We start from the raw sequence: 18867 nt of genomic DNA on the forward strand, positions 1-18867 counted from the left end.
CCTTCCAGCTTGTACTTCATCCAGCCCAGCATTTTGCATGATGTACTCTTTATAGAAGTTAAATAAACAAAGTGACAATATATAGCCTTGACTTACTCCTTTCCCAGTTTGGAACCAGTCCTTGTTTCATGTCTGGCTCTAACTGCTGCTTCTTGACCTGCACACATATTTCTCAGGAGGCAGTAAGGTGGTCTGGTATTCCATCTCTTGAAGAATTTTCCACAGTTTGTTATGATGCACACAGTCAAAGACTTTGGCGTAGTCAATAAAGCAAAAGTATATGTTTTTCTGGAGCTGTCTTGTTTTTTTCTATGATCCGATGGATGTTGGCAATTTGATCTCTAGTTCCTCTACCCTTTCTAAATTCAGCTTGAATTGGTGGGACTATAAATTGTTGCATCTACTATGGAAAGCAGTCTGGATTTTTCATTCAAAACTAAAAATAGAGCTATCATGTGATCCTGAGTATATATCTGGTAAAAATGAAAATTCTAATTTGAAAAGACACAAGCACTCCAATATTCATAGCAGCACTATTTACAAATATCACGACATGGAAATAGCCAAAGTGCCCATCAACAGATGATTGGCTTAAGAAGTTGTGTTATACATATGCAATAAAATATTACTGAGCTGTAAAAAAATAATAAAATATTGCCAATTGCAGAAACATGGATGGACCTAGAGAATATTATACTTAGTGAAATATATCAGGCAGAGAAAGACAAATACTATATGATATCACTTATGTGTGGAATCTAAAAAATAATACAAATGAATCTATATACAGAACAGAAACAGACCCGTGAAGGTAGAAAACAAGCTTAGATTTTGTAATGTATTTCAATCACAAAGTTTTATTATGATTCATATGGCCTGATATCAAGGATAATTTTCATAGACATAGAAAACTAAATAAAATCTTTTCTGCATCTATAAAATCTTGTCTTGGGCCTTATTACTGGGACTCACAATTCTTACCAGACTTTATCCTCTTTTGTCATGTGAAATGTGGGATTGCCTCACATGACACAATGTTAGAGCGAGCCTTGCCCGCATGCTTTTTACAGCCCAAAGTCTCAGTAGCAGCTGGTCAGCTTTCCCGCTGGTAGTCTATGTTCTAAGCAATAGAGGCATCATCCACTCTAATCTTAGTTAGCAATCTGGGTTTGCATGTGTTTCCACATGCAGTCATGGATCTCCTCTTGGGAGTTCAATGCAACATCTCTCTAATATTTATATAATCAACTGTGAAATATTGCTAACCTTTATTGGTTACTTCAGCCTCATTCGTAGTTCAATGTGTTTCATTTTTTTTCAATGTCTCATTTTTTGATGAACCTTACACTTGCTTTACATAAGTTTCTTCAAAAATAGTCCAATTATTTTTTAACTCTGTGCATCAAAGTTGACTTATTTACACATGTTTTATGGATAAATGACAGTGCCTTATAATAGCTTAAAAGTATCCCATAAGGAAAAAAAAAACAGGTATGAATATGGACTGATTCCAGAGTCTGGGAAATACTTGGCATAGGCAGAGGGTACCTCCTCTAAATAGCTGATGGGTAGGTGTAGCCTTCTGAGACTCTTACTTCAACTTCTTTTCTTCAGTTACAAATGCACTCACTGAATGCAGAATCCAAAGCTTGTTCAAGAAAAGCTATCCAAGATAGGCAGAGAGAATAGAGACAACATATTGAGTTTTCTAGCGTATTGAGGGCTTCCTTGGTGGCTCAGGTGGTAAACAATCTGCTTCAATGTGGGAGACCCAGGTTCAATCCCTGGGTCAGGAAGATCCCCTGGAGAAGGGACTATCTACCCACTCCAGTATTCTTGCCTGGAGAGTTCCATGGACAGAGGCTACAGTCTATGGGGTCGCAAAGAGGTATTTAAGAGAGAAAAAAATTATCTTCTTATTGTCCATGATAAAATCAATTCTTTTTTACATTATCAGTCACAAATGTCTTTCACAGGAACTTTGTACTTCTAACGATGGAAATTAACAAGACTCGAATTACCAATAATGCCAAATAAAGCTGAGCCTCAAGAACACTTTTAAAATGTCTAAATATTTTATGTTTAAGAAGAGAATATTGGAAATATTTCTGTGCTTATGAACTGATTTGATTAATACCAATTGGATTGATCTATTTTGAAAACAAGTTATTAGAAACTGATTGAGAAAAACCACTTTATGAACTATTTATTATTGAATTAATATTGTCAGCTGAATTCAACAATGTGGTTTGTGTATGGGGCTACAGCAAAGTTCCTCATGTTTGAAAATGTCACTGAGATGCTCTTGAAGTCTTTGTTCTTGACCCTCTAGATAACTGTTTTCCACCTTGATATGTATGTGGTCCATTTGAAGACTGGATGCTTCCTCAGGACCTTCTGAAAAGCCCCCAAAACATCTTTGTTTCTCAAGCTATAGATGAATGGATTGAGCATTGGTGTGAGCACAGTGCAAAATACAGACACAGCCTGCTCCTGATCAGGGGTATGAGAAGAACCAGGTGTCATGTACATATAAATACATGGTCCTAGATAAAAGCTTACCACTGTAAGATGGGAGAAGCAGATGGCCAACGCTTTGTTCCTGCCTTGGGGGGATTTCATATGAAGGACAGTGTGGAAGATGAGCATGTAGGAAGCCATAATAAATCCAAAAGGGATGATGATGAAACAAATGCCCATCACGAAGACCACCAGTTCATAGATGGAAGTGTCTTTGCATGAGATCTTCATGATTGCTGGCATCTCACAGAAGAAATGGTGGATTTCTCTGGAGCGACAGATAGGCAGGCTCATAGTATAGAATGTGTGGGCTGTGGAAGCTAAAACTCCCCCAGTCCAAGACACTATGACCATTTGCAGACAGACCACATGGTTTATAATGACTGCATATCTCAAGGGGTTACAGATAGCCACATATCGGTCATAGGCCATGAGAGTCAAGAGGATACATTCAGCACCCCCAAGAGTAAAAAAGAAAAATACCTGGGTTCCACAGGCTACCCGAGTGATGTCTTTCCTTCCAGAGAAAAAGTTTACAATCATCTTTGGAACAGTGCTGCTGATGAGGGCCAGGTCTATGAGAGAAAGCTGGCTAAGCAGAAAGTACATTGGAGTGTGGAGACTCAAGTCCATCCATATCAGGAGGAGCAGGAAGAAGTTTCCAGTTACTGCGGCAAGATAAATTAAGATGATAATGTAGATAAGAATACTGACATATTTCAAATTGGGAAAGAGTCCTGAGAGAATAAAATCTGTTGTTAATGTCTCATTTTCTTCTTCCATGGTTGACCGATCTGGTTGAGCTATAAGAAGAAGGAAAGGGAAACAGAAGTAAAATAAAATAAAAGCTTTTGAAAATATTTTTATTGGTCAGGTATTGCTGTAATAATGTGAGGTAAAAAGTAACTCCACAAATTTCAGTGGCTTATGGCAGTAAACATGTATTTTCTTGCTCCCATGTTTGTGAGTCAGGTGGAGGCATTTTGCTTTAGGATGCCCATCAAGTACAGATATACTCCACCATAAGTCTCTCACTCTGGGGCTTGCTCTTCTCAAAGAAGATGGCAGGAGCCAAAAGGAGACAGCAAAATTACCTGATTTCCCCTAAGTGAGTGAAGTGAAGTCATTCAGTTGTGTCTGACTCTTTGCGACCCCATGGACTGTAGCCTACCAGGCTCCTCTGTCCATGGGATTTTTCAGGCAAGAGTACTGGAGTGGGCTGCCATTTCCTTCTCCAGGGGATCTTCCCGACTCAGGGATCAAACCTGGGTCTCGGATCAAACCCGGGTCTCCTGTGTTGCAGGCAGATGCTTTACCCTCTAAGCCTCCAGGGATTTCCACTAAGGGCAGAACTTAAAGCTGACTCTATTACTTTCTACCAAGTTCCACTGACTAAAGTAAGTCACAAGTAGAAACTCAACATCAATATGATGGGGAAGTGAGCTCCGCTGACAGCAAACTCTAAAATGATGAGGCATGAAAAGAGAATTAGAAACAATTAATATGATCTATTACATTTCTCAGAATTTCTACCTCTATCATTCTCAATTTTATGATCTTAATGCTGGGTATTCAGATATTTCATAATTTCTTAGTATCCTATTTAATGTGCTCTACTAAGACCCAGTTAAGATGCTTACTCCTTGGAAGGAACATTATGACCAACCTAGATAGCATATTCAAAAGCAGAGACAGTACTTTGCCGACTAAGATCTGTCTAGTCAAGGCTATGGTTTTTCCAGTGGTCATGTATGGATGTGAGAGTTGGACTGTGAAGAAGGCTGAGCGCTGAAGAATTGATTCTTTTAAACCGTGGTGTTGGAGAAGTCTCTTGAGAGTCCCTTGGACTGCAAGGAGATCCAACCAGTCCATTCTGAAGGAGATCAGCCCTGGGTGTTCTTTGGAAGGAATGATGCTAAAGCTGAAACTCCATTACTTTGGCCACCTCATGTGAAGAGTTGACTCATTGGAAAAGACTCTGATGCTGGGAGGGATTGGGGACAGGAGGAGAAGGGGACGACAGAGGATGAGATGGCTGGATGGTGTCACTGACTCGATGGACGTGAGTGTGAATGAACTCTGGGAGTTGGTGATGGACAGGGAGGCCTGGCGTGTTGCAGTTCATGGGGTCACAAAGAGTCAGACATGACTGAGCGACTGAACTGAACTGAACTAAGACTCAGTAATAAAGATCTATGATCACAAACTATTTTCACTATAAAGAATCCCTTGAGGTCATATGTAGCAATTTCTTACATTCATGACTAGACATGCAACAGGTAAATACATAAATTGTTTCTTAGCTCTCCTCTACCTGTGGATCTAGTTACATATATTTATGGAAGAAACCATAGATAAATATGAAATAGAGTATGGCAAAATGAAAGCATTGTCTTGTACTTGAATCTAGGGGTCATTTTCTAAAACAATATACATTAGCCAAGGAATCAACCAATATAGTCAAAGCTGTGTTCTCCTTTAGATTTTTTCATAGAAACTTATATAAACCACATCAAGATAAATTCAGGAATAATAATGAAATTAGATCTCATAAGCTCTAAATGAGAAATAAGATTGTGCCTACATTCAAGAGGGAGGATGTTCCTCTCTACAAGTTTATGGAAATAGAAATAGAGAATTTTCTACTCTAAGTAGCTTGAAACAGACTAGAAGCAACTAAGCATGAATTTTAACTTTTATGTCCGTATCACTAGTTACTTAGGTTGTATGTAGGCAGTAAGAAAATTTCAGTCTACAAGGAACAAATTTCAATGGGAAAGCTCTGATTGGGATAAGAAAAGCTCTAAGATTTCCCATTTTCCCAACCAATATCACCAAGTGGTACCTCCTGGTGGCAACAGTGATTATGTGTAAATTTCATTTTCATTTTACCACTGAAAATGAAGGTAACACTGACAATTTACTCTTAATGTTGTTTCATTGATGTTTACTAGATTTACTTACTTCTGGGACCCAATAAATGCATTTTCCCATCAGCTGACTACTAAATTTCTAGACAGAAGTTATGGAAAACTCTTAGGAACAGTGAGACAAGGAGGTGAAAGTTGAAGAAAGAACCAGATGCAAGAGGTGATTTAGTTTAATAAAAATGTTCCTAACGTTTGTTCCATATCCTTAAAGTTGCACCCATATAATTGAACAAAATATTCCCCTCTGGTTGTTCAAGATGCTACAAAGGACTCTATTAAGTGGAAATACTACCCCGAAGAGAGGCAAAACAGTGGGTAGAATTACTGGAAGCCAGGCCAGTCTCTTCATTTTACCTGCACTTGTGTACCTACACACACTGGATTTTCTTTAACACAACATGCTTCCCCCAAAGAAGTGATGCTCCTGGTTACTTCCTGAAGAAGGCTTGTTGTAGGAGACTGGAGCATTTTGTTTTCCATGTGCAAGCAATATTTCTGAGATCATATAGACAATTACACATACATTTGATAAAAGTAAGTACTCCAGAGGGTCCTTGAGACAAATAGGAAACCACAGAGGAAGTGAGTCCCTAGATAACCATTACACGATTTGTTTTTCTCTATTGCTTTGCATTTTGCTTAAAACAAGACTCATGTGGGAGGGAGGGTAGGGATAAATTACTTTGTTTATCTGGTATTTTATTATCCTGGGTTGCTTAAATATGTCCCTCATTTTGGCTTCTTATGGAGCCTCATTTATTTGGGTGATTTTCTGACACATCAACAAGTATGTTCTATTAAAACTTTATTGAATTGACCTAAACATAGTAAATTTTACTTTTTCCAGGAGCAGCCACATACAGAAAGGATATTTCTCTCTTGCAGATTCAAAAGGCATTGTCCCTCAGAACAAACATAGCTATTCATCATCATGAAAACTGGCCATCTTGGTTTTCAAATAATTTCTTTCCTAATGGCTTTCCACAAGTGAAATTTAAATATATTAAAAGAAATAAAGTTTTTTTTTTTTTTTTAATATTCATTTGCAAGACTGGGGAATTCCCTGGTGACCCAGTGGCTAAGACTCCATGCTCCCAATGCAGGGGGCTCAGGTTCAATCCTTTTTCAGGGAACTAGATCCCACATGTCACAAGCAAGAGTTCACATGCTGCAACTAAAGATCAAAGATCCTGCATGCTGCAACTAAGACCCAATCCAACCAAATAAATAAATAAATAAAAATTTTGAAAATACTCAGTTATATAGAACAACAACAACAAAAATCTCAAAATGTGTATGCAGACACAAAAGACCCTGAGCGGCCAAAGCAATCTTGAGAGAAAAAAACAGAGCTGGAGGAATCAGGCTCACTGACTTCCAACAATACTACAAAGCTACACTCATCAAAACAATATGGTGCTGGCAAAAAAAAAATAGAAATATAGATCAATGGAACGTAACAGAAAACCCATAAATAAACCCATGAACCTACAGTCAGTTAATTTATGACAAAGACTACACAAGACAAGACCACACAACGTTAGTCCCTTCAACAAATGGTGCTGGGAAAACTGGACAGTTTTACATGCAAAAAAATGAAATCAGATCATTCTTTAACACCATACACAAAAATAAGCTCATAATAGATTAAAGGCCTAAATATAAGGCTAAACACTATAAAACTTCTAGAGGAAAACAGCAGCATAACAGTCTCTGACAAATCACAGCAGTATCTTTTTCAATCTGTCTTCAGGAATAATGGAAATAAAAACGAAAATAAACAAATGGGACTTACTTAAACTCAAAAGTTCTTGCACAGCAAAGGAAACAATAAACAAAATGAAAAGACAACCCACAGATTGGGAGAAAATACGTGCAAATGATGTGACTAACAAGGAATTACTCTCTAAAATTTACAAATCGCTTATGATGCTTAACAGCATACAAACAACCCAATCAAAAAATGGACAGGGGGCAGAATCAAGATGGCAATGAGGGAAGACACAGAGTCTGTGTCTCCTCAGGCCTAGGATACTCACCAGGTGCTGGTGGGGGACCTCTGGCAGACAGGCTGCAGGAGAAGCCCTGGGGGCAACCTGGTACTGGTTAGGGAGAAGTGGAGGAAATTGAAGTTGGGGGCCAACGGCTGAGGGGCTGCTGGGGGAAGGGGAGAGATTTGGGCTCAAAAACCAGTTTGGATGCAGGAGTGGTTTTGGTTCCCTGGGTGCCAGTAGAAACACGTCAGCACAGCCGAAAGGGAGGAATCTCCTGGGATTGGAGGATCCACTGAGGGAAGCCTCTGGGGCTCTCCATCACTCAGCCAGGTTGACTGAGGGGCTGCTGGGAGAGGGGGAGTCATTTGGGTATCTTTGGGTGCTAGGAGCAACGTGACTGCTTGGCCAAGAGAGACCCCTGATGGGATCAGAGGATCCATGGAGGAATCCCTTGTGGTTCCCACTTCACTTGGCCCCAGGGAGCCTTCTGGGGCCCCCTGGGCCTCTGCCTTCTGAAGCCCCATCTGCCCTCCGGGGCCCTCTCTACCCTCCAGTTGAGCCCTCACACCTTTGGGGCACTCTCTACTCTTCAGGGCCTCCTCTACCTGTGTGGGTCCTGCGGACCTGAGAAGGAAGGGGAGGTTCCTGTGGAGAGAGGAAAAGGTGGACCACTAGGGGAGGATCTTGCAGGATTCCAGGAACAGGTAACTGACTGGTCTTCCCCCACCCGCTCAGCCCTGGGGAGCCTCCTAAGGTCCCCAGGCCACCTTCTCCATGCTTTGGAGCCAACTCCGTCCTCCAGGGCCCCCCCTCTACCCTCCAGGCTGCCCTCTGCCTTCTAGTTTCCAACTCCCTCTGGGACCTCTTCTTCCTGGGGCCCCCATCCTCTTTCTAGGGACATCCATCTGGCCTCTGTACTGGGCACTCTGCCTTCCAAGTTTCTCCTCTGCCCTCCAGGGCCCTCTCCTCCCTTTGAGGCCCTCTTCCTCCCTCCAGGCTGATCCCTCTGCTATCCAGGAGTCTCCCTCCATCCTCCAGGGTCACCCTCTGTTCTCTGGTTTCCTCCTCCCTCCAGGATCCCTCTCCTCTGTGGACCCATTCACTCCTGCAAACTCCACTGCTGGAAACCTCAGGCCACACAACTAGTGAGACAGGAGCAGAGACACACCCATCCAAAAAAAAAAAAAAAAAAAAAAGAAATGACAAAAAATACATTACAGATGAAGAATCATGGTGAAAAACTACAAGACCAAATAAATGAAGAGGGATTAGGCAACCTATCTATCTGAAAAAGAAATTAGAGTAATCATAGCAAAGATGTTTAAAAATATTGAAAATAGAATAGAGAAAATGCAGGAAATATTTAACACATTTAACAAAGACATAAAAGAAATAAAGAAAAAGCAAACAGTGATGTACAACATAACCACTGAAATTAAAAATACTCTAGAAGGAATTGATAGCAGAATAACTGAAGCAGAAGAGTGATTCCAGTGAACTGGAAGATACAATGATGGAAATAACTGCTAAGGAGCAGAATAAAGAAAAAAGAATGAAAAGAGACAGTCTAAGAGACTGCTGGGACAATATTAATATTAAATATTAAATTAAATTAAATATTAAATCCCTATATTCAAATTACAGGGATCCCAGAAGAGGAAGAGAAAAAGAAAAGTTATGAGAAAATAGTTTAGGATATTATAGTCAAAAACTTCCCTAACATGGGAAAGGAAATAACCACCCAAGTCCAGGAAGTCCAGCGAGTCCTGTACAGAATAAATTTAAAGAGAAATGCACCAAGACACATATTAATAAAACTAATCAAAATTAAACACAAAGAAAAACTATTAAAAGCTGCAAGGGAAAAGCAAAAAATAACATACAAAGAATCCCCATGAGGGTAACAGCTGATTTTTCAACAGAAATTCTGTAGATGAAAAGGGAGTGACAAGATATATTTAAAGTATGAAAGGGGGGGAAATATATATATATATATATATATATATATATATATATATATATATAAAAATATATAGTCAAGATTACTCTATAGATGTTCAGATAAATCTGAATGGAAGAGTGAGTCTTAATTTTAAAGACCTCGAAGCAGTCAGAGCTCTGACTTGTACTCTGCTAAGGGAAGATTTTGGACTTTCTATCAATATTCTGCTGGAGAGACGGATGCCTACAGTTCCCCTGAGACTCAACTATATTCACTGGGTAGAAGATCTGATCGGTCATCAGAACTCTGACAAAAGTACCCTCCGAAGAGGAATTGACATAGGTACTGGGGCATCCTGCATCTATCCTTTATTTGAAATGACCTTAAACGGCTGGTATTTCCTTGTAACAGAAGTAGATGATACGTGCTTCAATTACGCAAAGAAGAATGTGGAGCAGAATAACTTATCTGATCTTATAAAAGGGATTAAAGTACCACAGAAGACACTCCTGATGGATGCTCTTAAAGAAGAATCTGAGATAATTTATGACTTTTGCATGTGCAACCCTCCCTTTTTTGCCAATCTGTTGGAAGCCAAGGGAGTAAATTCTTGAAATCCTCGAAGACCTCCACCCAGTTCTGTAAATACATGAGGAATCACAGAGATCATGGCAGAAGGAGGTGAATTAAAGTTTGTTGAAATGATCATCCATGACAGTTTACAGCTTAAAAAAAGATTAAGATGGTATAACTGTATGCTGGGAAAAAAAATGCAGCCTGGCTCCTCTGAAAGAAGAACTTCACATACAAGGGGTTCCTAAAATCACCAATACTGAATTCTGCCAGGGTCGGACATTGAGATGGGCTTTGGCTTGGAGTTTTTATGATGACATAACAGTACCATCACCACACAGTGAGCAAAGAAAACTAGAGAAGCCAAGGAAGCCCATTACGTTTGTAGTCCTGGGGTCTGTGATGAAAGAACTAGCCCTCAAAGCATCATCTCTGGGCCCTGAGACAGTGGAAGGCATCGTGGTTGTGACAACATGGTTTGAAAAAAGCCTCATTGATCTAAAGGTCCAGCATAAACGAGTTCCCTGTGGAAAGGAGGAAACCAGCCTTTTCCTAACGGCCATAGAAAACTCCTGGATTCACTTAAAGAGGAAGAAAAGAGACCAAGTGAGACAACTGAGAGAAGTGCCCCTCGCTCCCAAGAATGTCATCGAAGCCTTAGAAGAGAAAAAGTCTCCCCCCAAAGAGTCTGGCAGTAGCCAAGATGTTGCCCAGGGCCCCCAAGAGAGTGCCCTGGGGGGCCCTGGTCCTCCAGAAGGTGAGTCTGCCACTGTGGGGGGCCACGGCCCCAGCCAGGACTCACTTTCCCAGGAGGAAAACCCAGAACCCACGGAGGATGAAAAGAGTGAGGAAAAGGGGAACATGGAGGTTCTGGAAGGCTGTAAAGGCTCTAGTAATGGAGCCCAGGACCACGAGGCTCCTGAGCCCTTCAGCAGCCCAGTGTCTGAAAAAGGGAACCATCTCCAAGGAGTGGCTGGATGTTACTTTTTCAAGTGTCTGATAAACATTAAGAAGGAGGTAGATGCTGCCTTAGTTGAAACGCACTGGGTTGAGGGCCAGAACAGGGATTTGATGAACCAGCTTTGTACTTATATACATAACCAAATTTTCAGGCTTGTTGCTAATTAACTTCAAAATTCTTGCACAGTTGGGAAAGTTCTATAAAGCAGCTTGCTTTGAAGAGTGGCCTGGTGGGGGTGGCAAGCTGAATTCCATCATTAGCCCACTAGTAACATTATGTGTAATTGTCTTAAAAAACCAACAAATGAGTCCATTTTTAAATACCCACCTCCTTTAAAAAAAAAAAAAATTACAGGGCATTGTGGTATGGTAGTTCAGAGAAAGAATTGTGGTGATCAGCATCAACAAAATGCCATTGGTAAACTCATAAGGGATTTAAAGGACGTGAATCTGAGTGAGCTTGGGGAGTTGGTGATGGACAGGGAGGCCTGGCATGCTGCGATTCATGGGGTCGCAAAGAGTCGGACACGACTGAGCGACTGAACTGACTAAGCTGATCACCTTTGGAGAAGGAAATGGCAACCCACTCCAGTATTCTTGCCTGGAGAATCCCATGGACAGAGGAACCTTACAGGCTATAGTCCATGGGGTAGCAAGAGTCAGACAGGACTGAGTGACTTTGATTTGACTACTCTATAGCCAAGATTACTTCCAGCCACAGAACTCTAAAAGGTCAGTTTTCTTAATAATCCCAAAAAAGGACAATGGCAAAGAATGTTCAAATTACCATACAATTGCACTCATTTCACATGGGAGCAAGGTAATGCCCCAAATCCTTCAAGCTAGGCATCAATGGTACATGAACTGAGAAGTTCCAGATGTACAAGCTAGATTTAAAAAGGCACAGGAATCAGAGATGACAATATTAATTGAAACATAGAGAAAGCAAAGGAATTTCAGAAAAACATCTACTTTCTGCTACTCTGACTATAATACTAAGGCCTCTGATTGTGTGGATCACAACAAACTGGAAAGTCCTTCGAGAGATGGAAACACCAGACCACCTTACCTGTCTCCTGAGAAACCTGTATGCAGGGCAAAAAACAACAGTTAGAACCAGACATGGAACAATGGATTGGTTCAAAATTGGGAAAGGAGTACATCAAGGCTCTATATTGTCATCTTGTTTATTTAACATCATGCAGAATGCAGGCTGAATGAATCACAAGCTGGAATGGAGATTGCCAGAAGAAATATCAACAGATATGCAGATGATACCACTCTAGTGACTGAAAGCAAAGAGGAAGTAAGGACCCTCTTGATGAGGGTGAAAGAAAAGAGTGAAAAAGCTGGCTTAAAACTCAACCTTCAAAAAACTAAGATCATGGCATTCAGTCCTATAGCTTCATGGCAAATGGACTCATGGCAAAAAAAACTCTAATGCTGGGAAAGATAGAGGGCAGGAGGAAAAGGGGGTGACAGAGGAAAAGATGGTTGGATAGCATCACCAACTCAATAAGCATGAGTTTGAATAACTCCAGGAGATAGTGAAGGACAGGTAAGCCTGGCATGCTGCAGTCCATGGGATTTCAGGGAGTTGATTGTGAACTTGGTGACTGAACGGTGAGATTACTCTATCCAGTAAGGATCTTATTAAGATTTGATGGTGAAATCAAAAGCTTTATAGACAAATAAAAGCTAAGAGAATTCAGCTCCACCAAATCAGCTTTACAACAAATACTAAAGGAACTTTTCTAGCAGGAAGCATAAGAGAAAAAAAAGTCCAACAAAAACAAACCCTACACAACTAAGAAAATAGCAATAAGGACATATATATAGAAAACTACCTTAAATGTAAATGGTTTAAATGCCCAAACCAAAAGACACAGATAGGCTGAACAGATACAGAAGCAAGACCTGTGTATATGCTACCTGCAAGAGATCCACTTCAGACCTAAGAAAACATACAGACTGAAAGTCATGGGATGGCAAAAGATATTTCGTGCAAATGGGAATCAAAAGAAAGTGGGAGTAGCAATACTCATGTCAGACAAAATAAACTTTAAAATAAAAACTGTTAAAAGAGGTAATAATGAACACTACATAATGATCAAGGGATCGATCATCCAAGAAGATTTAACAATTATAAATATAACCCTTAAATCACACATTAGACCAGATGGACCTAATTGATATCTTCAGGACATTTCATTTCAGAACAGCAGAATACACTGTTTTCTCAAGTGCACATGGAACATTTTGCAGGAGAGGTCACATCTTGGGTCACAAATCAAGCCTTGGTAAGTTTAAGAAAATAGAAATTGTATCAGGCATCTTTTCCAACCACAACAATATGAGACTAGATATCAATTACAGGGGAAAAAATATAAAAAAAAACAAGCACACGGAGGCTAAATAATATGCTTCTAAATAACCAAAAGGTCACTGAAGACTTCAAAAAGGAAATAAAAAATGCCTAGAAACAAATGACAATGAAAACACAATGACCCAAATTCTATTCAGTTCAGTTCAGTCACTCAGTCATGTCCGACTCTTTGAGACCCCATGAAATGCAGCACGCCAGGCCTTCCTGTCCATCACCAACTCCTGGAGTTTACTCAAACTCATGTCCATTGAGACAGTGATGCCATCCAGCCATCACATCCTCTGTTGTCCCCTTCTCCTTCTGCCCCCAGTCCCTCCCAGCATCAGGGTCTTTTCCAATGAGTCAACTCTTCACATGAGGTGGCCAAAGTATTGGAGTTTTAGCTTCAGCATCAGTCCTTCCAATGAACACCCAGGACTGATCTCCTTTAGAATGGACTGATTGGATCTCCTTGCAACCAAATCCTATGGGATTCAGCAAAAGCAATTCTAAAAAAGGTTTATAGCAATACAAGCCTACCTCAAGAAATGAAAAAACCATCAAATAAACAACTTGACTACACCTAAACCAACTAGAAAAAGAAGAACCAAAAAAAAAAAAAAGCCACAGTTAGCAGAAGAAAAGAAATCATAAAGATTAGAACAGTAATAAATGAAAAAGAAATGAAGGAAACAATAGCAAAGATCAGTAAAACTAAAAACTGGCTCTTTGACAAGATAAAATTGACAGACCACTAGCCAGACTTGTTAAGAACAATAAAAACTCAAATCAATAAAACTAGAAACAAAAAAGGAGAAGTTACAACAGACAACTCAGAAATACAAAGGATCATAAGAGACTACTATGAGCAACTATATGCCAATAAAATGGACAAACTGGAAGAAATGAATAAGTTCTTAGTACAATCTCATAACGCTGAACCAGGAAGCAATAGAAGTGATCAGACCATTCATAAACACCAAAATCAAAACTGCAATCAAAAATCTTTCAACAAACAAAAGTCCAGGGCAAGATGGCTTCCCAGGTGAAATCTACCAAAGTTTAGAGAATAGCTAACACCCATCCTGCTCAAACTCTTCCAGAAAATTGCAGAGGAAGGAAATCTCCCACATTCCTTCTACGAGGCCTCCATCACCTTGATACCAAAACAAGACAAAGATAACAACCAAAAAGAAAATTAGAGGCCAATATCACTGATGAATGTAGATGCAAATATTCTGAACAAAATTCTAGCAAAGAGAATCCAACAACATATTAAAATGATCATACACTGTGATTAAGTAGAGTTTATCCCAGGGATGCCAGGATTCTTCAACATATGCAAATCATTCAATGTGATACAGCACGTCAACAAACTGAAAGATAGAAACCATATGATCATCTCAATAGATGCAGAAAAAGCTTTTGACAAAGTTCAACACTCATTTATGATAAAAACTCTCCAGAAAGTAGGCATAGAAGGAACATACCTCAACATAATAGATGCTATATACAACAAACCCACAGCAAACATTATTTTCAGTGCTGAAAAAACTGAAAGCAGTTCCTCTAAGATCATGAATAAGATGAGGGTGCCCACTCTTGCCACTATTATTCAACATAGTTTTGGAAGTCCTAGCCATGGCAATCAGAGAAGATAAATAATCCAGGTCAGAAAAGAAGTAAAACTCTCACAGGTTGCAGATGACATGATACTATATATAGAAGACCCTAAAGATGCCACCAGAAAATTACTAAAGCTAACCAATGAATATTGTAAAGTTGCAAGATATAAAATTAATACACCGAAATGCCTTACATTCCTGTATGCTAACAATGAAAAATCAGAAAGTGAAGTTAAGGAAACATTCCCATTCACCATTGCAAGCAAAAGAATACAATATCTAGGAAGAAACCTACCTGCAGGAAATTATAAGACACTGATGAAAGAAATCAAAGATGATGCAAACAGATGCAGAGATATTCCATGTTCTTGGATTGGAAGAATTAATATTGTAAAAAAGACTATATGGCCCAAAGCAATCTATAGATTTAATGCAATCCAACTATGGCTCAGATGTGTTAGGGTTAGATACCCAGGAAAGAGAAAAACGAATATTATAAATTAATGCACATATATGGAACCTAGAAAAATGGTACTGAGGAACCTATTTGCAGGGCAGGAACAGAGACATAGACATAGAGAACAGTATTGTGGACACAATAGGGAAAGGAGAGAGTGGGGCAAATTGAGAGAGTAGCATTGAAGTACATATATTACCATATGTAAAGTAGATAGCTAGTGGGAAGTTGCTGTATGACACAGGGAGTTCAACCTGGTGCTCTGTGAAAACTAGAGGGGTGGGATTGGCAGGGGCAGTGGGGAGGGGGTGGTGGATGAGAGGGAGATTCAAGAAGGAGGGGATATGTATACTTGAAAAAAAGAAAATGAAAGTGAGAGTTGTTCAGTTGCAGCCGACTCTTTGCAACCCCATGGACTATATAGGCCATTGAATTCTCCAGGCCAGAATACTGGAGTGGGTAGCCTTTCCCTTCTCCTGGGGATTTTCCCAACCCAGGGAATGAACCCAAGTCTCCCGCACTGTGGGCAGATTCTTAACCCGCTGAGTCACAAGGGAAGCCCAAGAATACTGGAGTTGGTAGCCTATCCTTTCTCCAGCGGATCTTCCCCACCCAGGAATCAAACCGGGGTCTCCTGCATTGCAGGCAAAGTCTTTACCAACTGAGCTATCAGTATACTTACAACTTATATGTATACTTATGACTGATTCACATTTTATATGGCAGAAACCAATACAACATTGTAAAGCAATCATCTACCAATTAAAAATAAATTTTAAAAAATTGGGGGGAGGGAGGGAAAGGTACCCAACAGTGAACATACAGTCTACCCTGACTGGTGCTCAGTACCAGTATTGGCACTTTCAGTTCAGTTCAGTTCAGTCACTCAGTCGTGTCCGACTCTTTGCAACCCCATGAGTTGCAGCACGCCAGGTCTCCCTGTCCATCACCAATTCCCAGAGTCCACCCAAACCCATGTCCATTGTGTCGGTGATGCCATCCAACCATCTCATCCTCTGTCGTGGCCTTGTCCTCTCACCTTCAATCTTTCCCAGCATCAGGGTCTTTTCAAATGAGTTAGCTCTCTGCATCAGGTGGCCAAAGTATTGGAGTTTCAGCCTCAGCATCAGTCCTTCCAATGAACACCCAGGACTGATCTCCTTTAGGATGGACTGGTTGGATCTCCTTGCAGTCTAAGGGACTCTCAAGAGTCTTCTCCAACACCACAGTTCAAAAGCATCAATTCTTCGGCACTCAGCTTTTTTTATAGTCGAACTCTCACATCTATACACAACTATTGGAAAAACCATAGCCCTGACTAGATGGACGTTTGTTGGCAAAGTAATGTCTCTGCTTTTTAATAAAATTGGCACTTTCAGCTCCACCAACTTCTTGATACTCCTTAGCGTTCTGATGAGTTCCCCTGATATCTGGGTTTCATCTTTTTTTAAATGGTGATCTTAAAAATTTTTTATTTGAGCTGTTTTTACTTAAGACTTAAGACTGATGCATATTCTAGGCATGAGCCTAGGAGGTTCTGGGTAGGAGATCCAGGGAAACGGAGGTGGGTGGGTTTTTGTTAAATTTGGTTTAAATTGGGGGAAAAAAGTTGAATTATGGTCTGAACAAACCGTTCACTAGTGAAATGAGAGATTATTATTATTATTTAGCCCCAAAGAATGAGAGACATTTGCTCCTTCTAGCCACAAGGTGTCCTCAGGTGACTGAGAACCTGGTGAAATTGTTTGAGGATCAATCCTTTGGACAAGGAGCTGTCTCACAGGGTCTACCACTACAACAGTTAAGTAAATTCTCCTCTTTCAGGGATGCATAATAGAGACTGATCACCTAGTGGTCTGAGCATTCATAGTGGTTTTAGACTGTCAGAGGGAGAAGCTGAGACATATGAAAGAGTCCAGTGGACTGAAGAGTGACTCTTTGGGGAGCTAGATGCAGAAGCAACACAGGTCCAATCCGCTACACTGTTTTCAGAAACTTGTTCAGATCATATCTCATATCTGAATTAGACTACATAACAGTACAGGGAAATGGTGTCTCAAAGGCCAGATAGCTCCCGGATGGAACAACCACCTATGTGTATACCAACTGGGTTTATGTATAACACAAAACTGATAGTTGCAAGAACTATTGGGAATTAAAGTAAATCCTGACCTGATTCCAAAACTGATTTTTGTGTGCACAGTTAGAGAAACCCTATGGAAGGAAAGACCTCTTATTAGGTCAGTCAGTCTCCTTGATCCTGGCCTGCAGGGTCTATTGGAAGCAAGAGTGGTAAGAGCTTTTATCTTTTCTAAAATTACATTATCAGGAGAAAATATTTGCAGGACTAGCTCCTTAGACCCTTGGAACTGGAAAGACAATTGGTAAAATTTTAGAATTCTCTCATCTTAAACTATTGTATGAATTTTAATTTGTATGCAGAAGCCCCAAAAAGGCTCCAAAACTTCAAAATAATCTCACTGAAGGATTTGCTATAGAAGGCTAATCAAAGACTAATGATATAAAATGTATTTAAAACAAAAATTTGTAAGGCCTACTCCCCTCTACCCTCCTTCATTTGAGTACTCACTCTAGCAATCCTCTATTTGAATTGCCTTTCCACTGTGAAAAGACTTTTAAAATGTTGCATTTAGAAATGCGACTACATGAGGCTATAGGTGATCCTATTTAGGACAAGGCCAAACTGAAGGGCATACTAACAAACTACTTCCCTGGTAGTCCAGTGGTTAAGAATCTACCTGCCAGAACATTTGATGACATATATCAAAGCAAGATCCTCTATGACCCACCTCCTAGACTACTGGAAATTTTTAAAAAAAGTAAACAAGTGGGACCTGATTAAACTTAAAAGCTTTTGCACAGCAAATGAAACTATAAGCCAGGTGAAAAGACAACCCTCAGAATGGGAGAAAATAATAGCAAATGAAACAACTGACAAAGGATTAATATCCAAAATATACAATCAGCTCATACAACTCAATACCAGAAAAACAAACAACCCAATCAAAAAGTGGGAAAAAGACCAAAACACATTTCTCCAAAGAAGACATACAAATGGCTAACAAACACAAGAAAAGATAATGTTGTTCATTAGAGAAATGCAAATCAAAACTACAATGAGATATCACCTCACACTGGTCATAATGGCCATCATCAAAAAGTCTACAAACAATAAATGCTGGAGAGGGTGTGGAGAAAAGGAAACTTTCTTGTGCTGTTGATGGGACTGTAAATTGATCCAACCACTATAGAAGATGGTATGGAGATTCCATCCATATACCCTGAGGAAACCAAAACTGGAAAAGACACATGCACTCAATGCTCATTGCAGCACTATTTACAATAGCTAGAACATGGAAGCAACCTAGATGTCCATCGACAGATGAATGGATACAGAAGTTGTAATGCATACATACAATGTAATATTAGTCATAAAAAGGGACACAGGTGAGTCAGTTCTAATGAGGTGGATGAACCTCG

At 39.9% G+C, this 18867-nt stretch overlaps 1 protein-coding gene and 1 pseudogene across 1 annotated transcript; one reads left to right on the plus strand and one right to left on the minus strand.

The window, feature by feature from the left end:
* Nucleotides 1–2328: 2328 nt before the first annotated feature.
* On the minus strand, nt 2329–3303 carry LOC128050858 (olfactory receptor 2L2-like). Its single transcript, XM_052643281.1, has one exon. It carries the CDS (start codon nt 3301–3303, stop codon nt 2329–2331), a length of 975 nt encoding a protein of 324 aa, XP_052499241.1.
* A 1487-nt stretch (nt 3304–4790) lies between these two features.
* On the plus strand, nt 4791–11087 carry LOC128050980 (RNA N6-adenosine-methyltransferase METTL16-like; annotated as a pseudogene).
* The last annotated feature ends 7780 nt before the right edge of the window (nt 11088–18867 follow it).

This window comes from Budorcas taxicolor, chromosome 7, assembly GCF_023091745.1.
Source record: "Budorcas taxicolor isolate Tak-1 chromosome 7, Takin1.1, whole genome shotgun sequence".
In the NCBI taxonomy this organism is placed as follows: domain Eukaryota; kingdom Metazoa; phylum Chordata; class Mammalia; order Artiodactyla; family Bovidae; genus Budorcas; species Budorcas taxicolor.

Bases quoted from the DNA above. Each gene is read 5' to 3' on its own strand.
- LOC128050858 (XM_052643281.1), bottom strand. From the start codon at position 3,303: ATGGAAGAAGAAAATGAGACATTAACAACAGATTTTATTCTCTCAGGA.